This window comes from Protopterus annectens, chromosome 4.part0, assembly GCF_019279795.1.
Source record: "Protopterus annectens isolate FY-2018-M chromosome 4.part0, PAN1.0, whole genome shotgun sequence".
In the NCBI taxonomy this organism is placed as follows: domain Eukaryota; kingdom Metazoa; phylum Chordata; order Ceratodontiformes; family Protopteridae; genus Protopterus; species Protopterus annectens.
The window spans coordinates 1,208,340,038-1,208,354,809 of record NC_056733.1 but is presented as its reverse complement, the minus strand read 5'-3'; the positions used below and the strand labels follow the sequence as shown (position 1 = coordinate 1,208,354,809).

General features: G+C 36.4%; 1 protein-coding gene across 2 annotated transcripts in view; it reads right to left on the bottom strand.

Annotated features, from left to right (window-relative positions):
• JAKMIP2 (janus kinase and microtubule interacting protein 2) overlaps positions 1-14,772 on the bottom strand; it is a 1,408,623-nt gene that overhangs the window by 282,691 nt on the left and 1,111,160 nt on the right. For both annotated transcript variants that reach the window (XM_044069136.1, XM_044069137.1), the window contains exon 14: positions 3,445-3,507. In XM_044069136.1, coding sequence (XP_043925071.1) covers positions 3,445-3,507 — 63 coding nt within the window. The remainder of the gene's footprint in view (positions 1-3,444; positions 3,508-14,772) is intronic.

Genomic DNA, 14,772 nt, shown 5'->3' with positions numbered 1-14,772 from the left:
GTATGTGACTATAAATATATGCATATAAGCAGAAAAGGAGCATGTCTGTTGTACATAGTGCTGCTTTTTATGTTAAATAACACCTTGAAAGATTACAAAGACAAAGATATTCATGTTGCATTAAGGAAATAAGGACAGCAGAGGCCTTGGGCCTAAGGCTTTGCATTGCTGCTCAAATGTTTGTTTATGGAGGCAAAGCACTGGAAAGCAAAATGTTAGAAAACTAAGTAACAAATTATTCTTGTGGTAAGTGTAGGATGGATTAAAATACAGTACGTAAGTAAATGATGTTGTGTTTTCTAGTTAGTATGCATGAAGGAAAAAAAATAGATGCCCCATTCTTTTCAGTAGGAGCATAAGGCAAGTCTAAAAATGGAGACAGCTTATAAATACCCACCCCGGGGCATATACCTTGCTTTGTGTGAAAACCTGAAACTGCAGTGGTTACATACTGCACACTGTGGATAGGGTAGGAAGAAATGTATTACAATTCATTTGAACTGCACCTTGTGTTAGATTACAACCTTGGAGAACCTCGGCCATTGAAGTAAATTTAATTTTAGCTTGTGTCTCACATCTGAAGAGGTAAGGACCCCTGTCTTGGCAGAGAAATGATTGCACAGGGAGGAGATATGTAAAAGAAAGAAATAACTTAGATAAAGATGATTTATATGTGGGATGAGGGTAGGTATGCTTCCCTTTGTCTCCATGTATACAATAACACATATTAACTTGTGGATAGTGGGTTATTGCTTGGTTAAAGGCTGTCTGTCAGGTTCCAGTGGTCAGTAGGTCTTTGTAGCTGGAGGAGGGGAGATGTGTGGTGAGGTGCACTTTGCAGTGAGTGATGGATCTTAACTCAGGATTCCTGCTTATGTCTTAAACAATCAAAGCAGATATATTTATTAAAGAAGGCAGTGCTGGATTTATTTGCTTATCTTAAATAATAATGAAAGGTTGAAGTAGGGTGACCATATTAAAAAAAAGGGAGTAGCATAATAAATGCTAATTAAATGGGTTTGTGCATGGATTTTGTATGTGAAGAGCTGTTAGAAAGCTATTTCTGAGGTTGAGTAGGACTCTAAACTGCTAAACTGTTAGTGCTTGTAGGAGGCGTGTGCTATTTCACTGTAGATAGCTTATCATTTGTAAGGAACAGCTGCTTATGTTTCACAACTAATTAAGATTAATGTTTTTATATTTAATATGGCTTAGTGGGAGAATGGGGAACTTAGGTTTTGCTATTAAGTACCCGTAGTCATGAAGGTTAGCCATTTCTTTGTGGGTTTATTATAAGCACTGGTTTTAGGTAGTAGTACACGTAGAGGACCACCATGTAGGATTTTAGAAAATTCAGGGTCAAGGGAGTGCAGCCACACAGTCCCTTATAATATGCTGGTTTCTACCCTGAGAGTAGGAAGGATGTCACAGGTAGCTGATAAATTTAGACAAGGCTTGTTTTCTGAATTGATTTAATGCAGTTATTGCCTCTTATGTGAGTTGCATAGCTTATAATAGCACTGAGAGCGGGTTTAGGTATACGAACATTTAGCCTACTATATTACAATAAGCTTTGCACAATTTCAAAATAATTATTATGGAACCATTTGTTTGACATGAAAGTTAACTTCTGTCATTTAATTAATTATAAGTCTCTAGCACCTTGGCTTTATAGCCTTCAAGGACACAAACAGAAAATAACCGAAGCAGCACTTATACAAATAATGCTACTGATCAGATGAGCAAAGTATGGACTAAGAGTTCAAGATGATAGTGTTTGCTACACAGAACATTCGCTTTATAAAAATGTTTTTCTTCACAAATTATCTATGCACTATGCCATGGGAATGGCAGCTGCTTTCATATTTTAGGCAGACATGATGTTTTAATGATGGCACATGGTGGTTTTAAATTGAGGCCCACAAGTACTAAGAAGTTTATCTTGATAAATGCATTGTATTGGTGGAATCAAGATGGCAGGCTAGGCTAGATTTTATACACCAGTAGGTCTCAATGAAATAAATAGCATTAGGTCTATTTTAAAGTAAGAATAATTTAATAATTTTGAGCATTTATAATTCTTATTCTTCATACTTCAAGTCATATTTTTAGAATAATGCAAACATTTCTGAATATATCTCATCATGAATTATTTTATAGAGATTATACTGGTTGTTAAAATTATTTAAATAAGTTATTTTCATTTTCAGTCTGCTGAAATGTTTTGAAATGAATGTTTACTGCTAAAATATCTTTAATAATCTTGATTTAATGGAGTGAGTTCTGAGATATAGTAGGATATTTTACTGTGAATCAACATTACAAGAATAATATATGAAATCAAATCTCAATCAGTTGAAATGTGTGTCTGTATCTGGGAGGTTGGGTTGGACTGTTATCACTGATCGGAGCATGTGCACTTAGTAGGGGGAGGTCCAGAGTATTTTTCTGTTTCCTAGGGGAGGATCATCAGCTCTTTAGAGATTTAAGAGATGCTGACTGTGAACGCATCTGAGAATCTGTGGTGCAATCCATTATACCTTACTGCTCCATTCAACAGACACTGGGATGGATACTTTTCAATTGTAAAGTCGTAATCTATGAGCTACTGCATACTTCATGAAGACACAATAACCTTACTCTTCACTGTGCAAGGCAGAGTTTCTTCTTGAACTATGGTGTTTCTGGGAATATACCAATGTGCTAGTTTTACTCTGAAGTTAAACATCTTAGCTGTCACATAGAAATGGAACAGTAATGCCCAGTAGTGCTACACAGTCAAAAAAAAATTTAAAGAAATATAAATGTGGAAATATAATGGGTAACAACTATTGACTTTTTCCACTGAAAAGATGTATTTTTATGCCCAAATATCCTTGTCAAATAAAATATGAAGATTAAGATAATGCTGACTGAAGCATTGGGAACAAATGTTTAACTCTTTTGTAATCAGAATGAAGTTAAAATTCTTGCTACAAAACCGTTGACTATATTCCCCCAATTTCTGGAATAGACTGCCTTACATATCAAGCAGTGTAATTTCCTAGTATCCTCTAGAACTGCTCTATATGACCAGATCGTAGACAGCAAATTTTCATAAGGGATATTTGTGGGGAAAATCTGCTTAATGGGAGACAACGTTACTCTCTAACCAGTACTAAATGATGTAGCTGAGCTCTTTGAGGGTCTCCTTGGCATAAGCATAGTAAGAACATATGAACTATGAATGCATAAACCAGTTCTTTGGTTCATATCTGAGGAAGACAGGTGAGTATATGCAGTATTTACTTTTTTGCCTTATTTTACATAACACCGTCAATGAAATGATTAATTCATTGTCAGTCTGACCCTGGTACCTTCTATTCTATCTCGTAAATCAACTGTTTTAAAATGTTAATTACATTGCAGTGACATATCTGTGTAATAGTGACTTTAAAAACTCACCTTTTCTAATAGTTCCTGGTTTCTTTTAATAAACAACTGTTTTTCTTCAACCCATAGAGAATCCTGTGCAAGGCAAAAAACAGAACTTGGTGTTAAAGGCAGAAGGAAACAGACCACCAAGTTATGTATTCGTCTGTATAAGCACAACAGTAACAATAAATGTATTAATTTGCTACTTATACTGTTTCTGAAGTATAGAATCCCTGCAAACAGGAAGAAAGAAATACTGTATTTAATGCTTGAAGGCTGTATTTGAACAAGGTAAAACAAGTATTTATTTTTATTTGGGTTTCATATTAAAGAAACATCTTTTATTATTTTATGATCTGCATTGTATGTTGTTTTGTTTAATGTGTTTGAGTGTGCAATCACAACACAGGCATATTTTCATAGCATTCTATCACCAGCACATGGATAACCCCACTTCCTTCCTTTCTTTTCCTTTCACTTCCTAATGACATAACACTACACTGCTCCAAGACTCAAGTTTATTTTTCAGTATTTATTACAAAAATTATTTGCTGCATCAGCATTTTACCATCAAGGATGAATAGCTTATACAACATTCCAAGTGCAGTTAAATAGCATATGTGCAATTAAACAATCACATAAAGAACCTAACCTTGGTTTAGTATATATTAAATACTGTTTTTTATAATAATTATAAAAAAAATTCATAATCAAAATATCAAGGACAAAATCTATATTAATACTTTTATTCAAGATCAGGATCCGATGACATTTCATTTGGTTGTTGTTGTTGTGTCTTTTGGCTTTTCCCAGTTAGGAGTCGCCACAGCCGAACTCCAGTCCGCTGATTGGCAGTAGATTTTTACGTGCTGGCTTGCCGGGCCTAACGCACAACCTTCAATGAAGGAACGCCCATTCATGCATGTCGCCACATAGAAGACGCTCTATCTGAGAATCGAACGGGAAACGTCTAACTGTGAGGTGACAACGCTACCGCAGCACCACCGCTGAGTCCAAATAATATTTATTAAAACTAGGGATTTTTTTAACAGCCTAATTCTGGAATTATATATAGAATATCATTAAAAACATAGAGTAGCCAATATACAATCACTAACTGAATCCATTGTATTTTACTAATGATAATGTAATAAATATGATAGTCACTAAATATTACTCAAAATATACCATGATTCCCTGACACATACATATAAGTAAAGAATTAGAAATAAATGTTATCTCAATTTTTACAGTGAAGAAAACCATGTTGCGCATGGAGCGTGGTGGTTATGCTTCAACATCTGGAAAAAGACAAATCAGTTCACCATTATAGTGTATGACCCAATCTTAATAAATGTTAGGCACCTCCTGCTTAACTTATAGGTTCATAGGTTCATAGGTTCATACTAGGCTATCTGCCCTAGGGCATTTATAAGCCTAGCCAGAATGTGTTTGGCTTTCGCCACCCATTTTAAATTTATTTTGCTATGCCCTTTTTCGAGGTTTATAAAGTCAGGTCTCCTACTAAGCAGTCAAAAATGCAAGTATTGACCCGCAAATGAGAGTTATGATTTGTTTCTCCCTGCTGTCTGTGCTAGTAACACATCTGTGACTTTCTCTTACAAACTTAAAAAAGTTGCTAGAATAAAAGGATTTGTTTTCACTGGCATTTTCTAAAGGATACAATGTCTGAAACTCAAAAGCATGTCATTATTTAGGGACTTCAATCCTCTGTGATATGTGAGAAAACCACAAATTTTCTGAGAATCAGACCAAATGTATGAGGCAAAAATCTGGACATTCTGCAAAAATCTGGGCAATTGATAGGCAAGGAAGATGACTATAAACATAAACGACTGAGTTACACTGTCTTTCTGACAGCAGTCACCAAGTGCTTTATGCCTTTGATTGATAGCAAAACACATAGTGCTTCTTTTTCTGCAGCTGGTAATAGATGGAGCAGATAAAGCTTCATGCACTACAAAGACTTATAATTGGGTCTTGTTTCATGTTTGTTTTGGGTCATTCACTCTTGGGTAAATTTCTTGGCATCCATATGTCAAACACATACTAAGCATTTAATGATCTGCGACCTGCCAATAATCCTCTATATTACTTTTTAAAACCCTGCCATTTAAATATTCCAGTTCTGAGATGACAAAGTTTTGGAAGCACATTAAATTTTTGGTTTTCTGGGGAAATATTTACTATTTTCTGAGGCTGAACACCTTTGCATTAATATATTTGTAGTGGTGATAAGGACAGTGTAATATCCACAGTGATGGTGCAGGATATATGTATCTACTAATAATATGCATTCCATATACATATATAGTTAATGTTCAATAACTGTAGTTTTGGTAACTTCAATTCAATTAGTTCTGACTCAACAAAACTGGGATTTTTAATTTTTATCTATCAATTTGTTAGCTGAATAACTGAACTGGTGATAAACAATCATTTTCAGCCATGAAATGTTGTTTCTTTAATCATATAATGGCAACTACAGATTAGGCTCACACTACTGAATTATGAATCTTTCAAGAATAATTCAAAGAAAAACTACAATAAAATATTGGTTCAATAAAAACAGTGCTAGTAGATAAAAAAGGTTTCTGTGGTGAAGGTTTCATGAAAGTAAAAGCAATAATGGGATAAAATCTATGCTCAGCACTGCAGGGTTCAGGGTTCAATTCTGACCTCCACGTCCACTGTGTATCATCCTGCTTCCAACCACCAATTACCCATCTCCAGCTTAAGAGCCTGTTATGATACAGCTGTTTGACAGCCAGCTGTGAGGGATTTTTCCCATCTTCTGGCCTGATTCTTACTCACAGCAGCCAACATGGGGTTTTCTATGCCTTCCCATGGGGGGGTGTTCATTCCTGCCCACACCTTCTGATGACAACGTACCACATACATATAGCCAGGCACAGCCAAGCTTATCCTCAGCCAAAAGTGCTGCCTGTCATATCCTTCTTTCACCAGAAGGTGTCAGCACTGCAATGGCTGGGCCATACCCTGTCTTTCAGGATGAGAGAGTTGGCATTGTTTGCTGACTTCCAATCCTTCCACCCATACCCCAGTAACACTCCAGTCACTAACCAATGACAGGTTACCTTGGTCATTGTAAGTGCTTTATGCCTGTATGCCACACAGATGGGTGTGCATTTTTTTCTCCAGTTTTTGATTATATACACGTAACTCTCAACTTCTTAGAGCAAGAAATCTGTTGTTGTTGTTGTTTGTTTTTAGGCTTTTCCCGGTAAGGGGTCGCCACAGCGGAACTCCGGTCCGCTACTAATTGGCAGTAGATTTTTACGAAACACCAAGGTGCCAGCTCGATGCCCAACCTTCAACGAAGGCACGTCCATTTATGCATGCATGTCTTTCGAACGCTACCCAACCACGGGGAGGACATGCAGACTCCACACAGATGGCATTCCCAAGCCCAGCCGAGAATCGAATGGAAGAGCATCTTGCTGTGAGGTAACTAAGCCTAAAATATTGAGGGGACAAAGACCCAAAAAATAGGAACAGATTTTAGTTTGCTCTTAAAACCTTAGGAAGTTGCTATGAAAACAGGCTTTGTATTAGCATGCATTTTCTGGAGGATATAAAGTCTGAAACTGAAATATCTGCCATTATTTAGTGACGTCAAACCTCAATGATTTGTTAGAAAACCATAAATTTTATGTGAAATAGACGAAAAATATGAGGTGAAAATTTGGACAGTTAAGAGGTATGATTATACATGTTCGTTGAATTGTAATACAATAGAGAATGACCAGTAAGATCAACCATAGCTGTAGAATAAATAGGGAACCTGACAAGATAAAGAAAGAGTTGTTTTCTTTTTTGTGCATATGTGAGTAGTGCAATCAGGAGTATCTCTAGATGTGAGCAGTGCAATCAAGAGTATCTGTGGATGAGAGCAGTGCAATCAGGAGTATCTCCAGATGTGAGCAGTGAAATCAGGAGTATCTCTGGATGTGAGCAGTGCTATCAGGAGTATCTCCAGATGAGAGCAATGCAATCAGGAGTATCTCTGGATGTGAGCAGTGCAATCAGGAGTATCTGTGGATGTGAGCAGTGCAATCAGGAGTATCTGTGGATGAGAGCAGTGCAATCAGGAGTATCTCCAGATGTGAGCAGTGAAATCAGGAGTATCTCTGGATGTGAGCAGTGCTATCAGGAGCATCTCCAGATGAGAGCAATGCAATCAGGAGTATCTCTGGATGTGAGCAGTGCAATCAGGAGTATCTCTGGATGTGAGCAGTGAAATCAGGAGAATCTCCGGATGTGAACGGTGCAATCAGGAGTAACTCCAGATGTGAATGGTACAATCAGGATTATCTCCGGATATGGCCAACAGTTATCAACAGCTCTGGAATGTAGCAGTTACTGAAGTGAAGATGGACCTGAGGGAGGAGTTTGGTGTGGCCATGGAGAAGGAATTTTTGATGGCTGCAAAAATGTTCTGTCAAACCATGTTATAATTGAGGACAGGGGAGAGCACCGTGTTCCACTGGATGCTTTCACCAGGGAATGATCTCAGCTAGAGACATTATCAATCAGGGTAAGGAACACTTTAACAAACCCCTGAACTCAATGAACATGTCTTCCTTTGAGCAGGCAGTAGCGGAAGCAGCCATTATGATTCCTTTGAGAAGGCAGTAGCAAAAGCAGTCACTGGGATTAGGTCCATTTTTTGTGCATTAAATCATTGTAATGATTAAACAATTACTCAGTGGCAAGGGTCTGGGAGTATATGACATCTGATCAGAAATACCAAAGCTGTTGAATATTACTACGCTGTTATAGTCAGAAACAGAATTTAATGTTTTCAGCAATCGTATCACACAGACCAAATCTATGTCTGTCATTAGCAATTACACGGAAAATAACAGAATTTTTTTTTTCTTAGAGATAGGCTTGCACAGATCACTTTTTATTTATTTTTTCTTATTTTAATATGTACCAGGTAATTGCCATCACATTTTTAGCCCATTTCATGAACATGTTATTTCTGGTACTGTAGAGTCCAGAGTTCCTGTTTTCTCCTCTGCTAATCATGACTTAGCTGTAGTACTGTCTGTGGGCTGCTAATCATGACTTAGCTGTAGCACTGTCTGTGGGTAGGTAATCATGGCTTAGCTGAAGCACTGTCTGTGGATAGCTAATCGTGGCTTAGCTGTAGCACTGTCTGTGGGTAGCTAATCGTGGCTTAGCTGTAGCACTGTCTGTGGGTAGCTAATCATGACTTAGCTATAGCATTGTTTGTGGGTACCTAATCATGGCTTAGTTGTAGCACTGTCTGTGGGTATCTAATCATGACTTAGCTATAGCATTGTCAGTGGGTACCTAATCATGGCTTAGCTGTAGCACTGTCTGTGGGTAGCTAATCATGACTTAGCTGTAGCACTGTCTGTGGGTAACTAATCATGGCTTAGCTGTAGCACTGTCTGTGGGTAGCTAATCATGGCTTAGCTGTAGCATTGTCTGTGGGTACCTAATCATGGCTTAGCTGTAGCACTGTCTGTGGGTAGCTAATCATGTCTTAGCTGTAGCATTGTCTGTGGGTTGCTAATCATGACTTAGCTGTAGCACTGTCTGTGGGTAGCTAATCATGACTTAGCTGTAGCACCATCTGCGGGTACCTAATCATGGCTTAGCTGTAGCATTTTGGGTAGCTAATCATGGCTTAGCTGTAGCATTGTCTGTGGGTACCTAATCATGGCTTAGCTATAGCACTGTCTGTGGGTAGCTAAGCATGGCTTAGCTGTAGCACTGTCTATGGGTAGGTAATCATGACTTAGCTGTAGCACTGTCTGTGGGTAGCTAATCATGGCTTAGCTGTAGCACTGTCTGTGGGTAGCTAATCATGACTTAGTTGTAGCACTGTCTGTGGGTAGCTAATCATGGCTTAGCTGTAGCATTGTCTGTGGGTAGCTAATCATGGCTTAGCTGTAGCACTGTCTGTGGGTAGCTAATCATGACTTAGCTGTAACACTGTCTGTGGGTAGCTAATCATGGCTTAGCTGTAGCAGAAGCTGCTAAGGTACCAGCTCTGAGATCAACCTTCTGTTCATGCTTGATATGACATATTATGAATAAACAGCCTGCAGCAGAACAAAAAAAATATATATATTTTACTAAATCCAAGAATATATTTTAAGTCATCTAACTTTTCACAAAGACTTCTACTGCACATATCCATAGAATCTAACAGTTGATGGCAAATTGTAATAATGGTTCTGCATGTGCCTTGAACTCTGTTCACTGCAAGAATGTTGAATCAGAAGGTATTTTATTATAATAAATTACTGCAGAAAGAAAAGAATATACTTATTTCTACTCTACAGATCATGAGGCCAATTAGGATGAATGTCTTCATTTTTATTCCAGTTAATGCAGTGTCATATAATTTTAGACAATCATATGGTACTTCTAATATCTAATGTATTTTTTGTACAACGTACCACTTTTTGAACTGCACTTAGTATGTCATTCTTAGTCATGTTTGCATTGGCACCAGGCTCTGATCCACTAATGCATCCCATGACTGTTATGCAGCATATTATCCTCAACACCGATTCCTGTATCAGGAAATGCAACAGTGTCTGAAGGAGGCAGACATTTACCTTTAGCATAAATGAAGTAGCTTTAACCTGTACTGACGTTACTGTTAATTCATTTTGCTGAACCCTAGACATAGCTGCTGTACACAATTTTAAAATATATCAGGTTGTGGTCATTTTAACTACTTCAGAATTGCAGTTTCTTTTTCTTCCATGTACCACGTGTTGAGACATCCTTCAGACTATCTAACAATGCCAAGATACTTTGTTCGAATTGCTGTCACATGCAGTGCTGGCCATTTTGTCCTTCCTGTATTTAATAAGACACAGTACCTTATTCCCCATTGCTTCCTTCTCAACCTGCGCACCATACCTGTTAAGATATTTATAGAAAGCACGCAAGTTGAAAAATACATTTTCCACAGTAAAACATATTGTTACCTTAATCACAGAGTAAATGACTCAGTTTAATATGAGAAACAACATACCACAGGTATGGTGGGCATAACGCCATCCACCTAATCCGGTACAAATTACCTTTAGTGACCAAATCCTACCCTTACTATGGCTGAAAGTTTGACAGGATGGGAGAATGGTTGTTGGGAGGGGGCATTTACTTGATGAGGTGGAAGAAAAATAAACCAGTGTGGATCATTTTTTCCCTATCACTACCAGATTTTCCTTTATAGGATATCAAGGCATGACTGAGGTTTACAGAGTATCCATCTGTGAAGGTAAGGGTTGAATCATTACATGCACACAACTATACAAAACACAAAATAAAATAAAATAAAACAAAATGAAACAACTGCCACAAATTGATCAGACTTAGCGCCTCAGCTCAAATGCCTTCAAAGACTAAAACATCCAAGAAATATATCCCTTATATAGTTTCACAATTAAAAAACAGTCATGCAATAAAACAGGTATAAATAATTAATCAAGTATTTCCAATTACATTTCTTATTCAATCCTAATGGTCCCAAAGTCTTATACTTTAAAATGAATGTTTCTTTATACAACAACTTATCCTTTATGTTAACATATTCCCCCAGTTACACATTTACTTTTTCTAAAATACAGCATTTTAAGCCATCTGGATTGGCATCGTGGAATTGTTCAAAATGTAAACTTATTTTTAATGCCCCTTATGTGCTTCTGCAAGCAAACTTTAAAAGACCTATGACTTTCCCCCATATAAAATAACTGACATGAATAGTTTAATATGTATATGTATATATATATATATATATATATATATATATATATATATATATATATATGTATACGGATCTAGGACTTTTGATCGAAGGATCAAAAGTCCAAATCCAGACCCACCGAACACACTTTAACAAAAGTGCTTTCATTGAAAAAGCACTTTCGTTAAAGTATGTTAAAAAAAAAAAAAAAAAAACACAAAATCTACTTGAATGCAGGGGGGCAAGCCCCCTTGCACCCCGATGTGGGGGGCTGCTCCCCCACACCCCCTACTTTAATATTCTCAAGCTGAGGTCGCACTACAGTGGGGAAAGGGGAGTTTTCCCTTACCGCACTGTAGTACGACCAGAACAACAAGCATACTTACCCAAAAGTGCTGCTTCGGTGAACAGCACTTTCGTGCAAGTATGCTCACCAGTTTGGGATTCGGTGAAAGATGCAGTCGAGCATCTGTACAGATCCTACATATATATATATATATATATATATATATATATATATATATATACATACATATACACATATACACACACACACAAACACATATATATATATATATATATATATATATATATATATATATATATATATATATATATATATATATATATATATATATATATATATATATATATATATATATATAAATAATTCCCTCTGTATTACATGTAAAACTGTTTTTAGCATTAAAACTTCATCTCATTTATCTCTGAAAACGTATTCACTACATATTTACAAACAGAACATTTTTTACATTTAAACATGCCCATCCTTAAAGGGATATCACCACATAAAGTAGTATTAGGTGGAATAAATATGCTGTGAACTGCCATGTCTACTAGATTGCATCCTCTCTTATAGGATATAAGGGGGAAAGCCCTAACCAAACCCCCCAAAAATGTATCCCTATATATAATAGGCCAATAATATTTTAATAAGTTAATCACCTGCTCACTCAAAATATTGTAAATTGCAACAAAATAAATATTTTTACCCTTATTCTTATCTTTTGGGCTTAAATCATACTTTCCACAAAACTGCCTATTATTCAATATTTTATTGGTTACTTCATTTCCATTTACCACTAAGCCATTACCATAACATATGTTTAACACTTTCAATATTGAATTCTCTACTATTTCATTATTACATCTTCTATTAATAAACATGTTGGCTGTAAATTGAATCTATCTCTCTAAAAAACATCATTCTGGTTACATAATCCATTTAAATGTAAAACTGTATTATATGGTAGTTCAGATATTAAATGGGTAGGGTGGCAGCTATTGCCATATAAAAACACCCCCCCCTTCCAGTTTCCTATGTACTGAAGTGCAAATTTCCTTTCCCACTAATCCACATAAATCCAAATCTAAAACAGTAACCTGCCTCACAATTTGTATACCATCACATTGAAAATTAAAATGATTTGACTCTACATCCTGAATAAATTGTTGTACTTCATTTTCACCTCCATCACATAAGAAAACTAAGGTAATCAATGCAATGAAAATACTTAATTACATATGTTCTGTAAAATAAATGTCGATATAAACATTCTAATTCAAACTTTGCCATAACTAAGCTGGTATACATGGCGGAAAGCCATCCCATGACAGTGCCATGAATTTGATGGAATATTTCTCCATTAAAGATGAAAAAATTATTTTGAAGATGAAACAACGCCAATTCTACAAAATAATTAGACAATGGAGTGTCTCCCAAAAAATAATATAGGGCCTGTATTCCTATTGGGTGTTTTATATTGGTATACAAACTTTTAGCATCAAATGACAGCCAGTACATATTTACATTCCATTTAATATCCTTAATCTTTTCTGAAAAATCTTGCCTGTCCTTAATATAGGAAGGAATTTTCTTAACATAAGGCCTTAAGAATTCATGTAAAAATGTCCCAAAATTATGTAAAAAATATTTTCTTGATAAATTAAACTTTCATTCCAAATCTTGTTTGGAAAAGTATCCTAAGTGATAACCCTTATTTAATAACTCAAGATACTGCTTCACTGATTTATCATAAGCATTTACACTACTTTTCTCATATACTTCAACACGTATTAGCATACTGAACATGATTTAAAATAATAATTGCATTACCTTTATTGGCAGGTTTAATGACTAACCTCCAGTCATTACTAATCATCTTAAAGGCGAGCCATTGTTCTTTACTTGAATTAAATTGAACAAGATTCTTAGATCTTAAGAAATTATTAAAAACTTCCTCAATACTATGATTCAAACTGTTCTAAAACTTTGAATCTTTTCATTAGTGAAAGGTGGTATAAACTTAGCATCACATTTAATCTTACTAGTATCCAAAACACTGTGAGCATTCTACTGCATATTGTCCAATTGATTCTTCCTCTGAAACATGACAAAAATGAAGTATCTGCACTACCACTACGTTCTAAGTCCATATTATCAGTTCGTTTTCCAAAGAAGTACAGAAGATGTAGTTTTAGTACTATACATAAAATGGCCGTGTAAATACATAAAATGGCCGTGTAAATGTATATAATGTTAGCAGCACAATATAGTGCAGCAATACCAGCATGTCAGGTATTGTCCACAGACAAAAATCATAAGTGAAGTACAAAGGTATGGACAGACACACCCCATAATGCAGTACTGTACAGACATACATGGTTGTATAACCTAACATGTCCCATCCCTCAGCTAATGATGGCAGTATCACACCCACGGATGAATGCGGCACCAGAAACACATTGCTTCAGTAGTAAAATATGTTAATGATACCTACTCAGCTTGCATGAGTACTGAGGTGAAAATATTTATAAGTCATACTCTTGCCTTCAGAGCAGCTGGACAATGTACACACTGTTCACTACTGACTGTTATTTTGCTGATTGTGTCCCTTGTAACTCTCTAATGCACAGGTTTGTAGGGAAATACCAAATCAGATGTATAGAATAGTGACAGGTACTCTTATTTTTGTCAAACAGTGCTTGCATGTCTGCACTATGGTCGAGTATGAAGCTACTGTGTTCTGTTTCATAGTTATGATGTGTGGTGCTTGCACAGGTATACTGGGATGATTATTTGCATTTTTGGGGGTCCTGTGACTGCCATATGTGCCCAAAGAAAATACTGCTGGGGTGAACATCACATGCTGTAATATGCCCTGAAAGCCAGTTATGCCCGTCCATATTCCTGCCCATAAACCTACCTCTGCACAATTTGTGAGCACTATGACATTAACATATTCAGTTCTATGAATCTTACTAATGCCATGTGCAAGTACTGGACACAGTGTATACATCTGACTTATGTAGGTGTGCACTATGTTTATGACACTTACGGACCATGAGCACATTCTAAATTATCTCCTAAAGGAGGTGTATTGCGTACAGCCCACTGGCAGGTGATCCTTGAACAGGACCCACTAGAAAGACTATATTGCTCCATTTTTTTCCATTTTTCTGGGAATGTTTAGGACACCATAGAATTAGCTTGGAATCATTGTTACTGATAGAGAAGTCTAGTTTTCCATCCAAGGTTGCTACCACTGCTGCCCTTG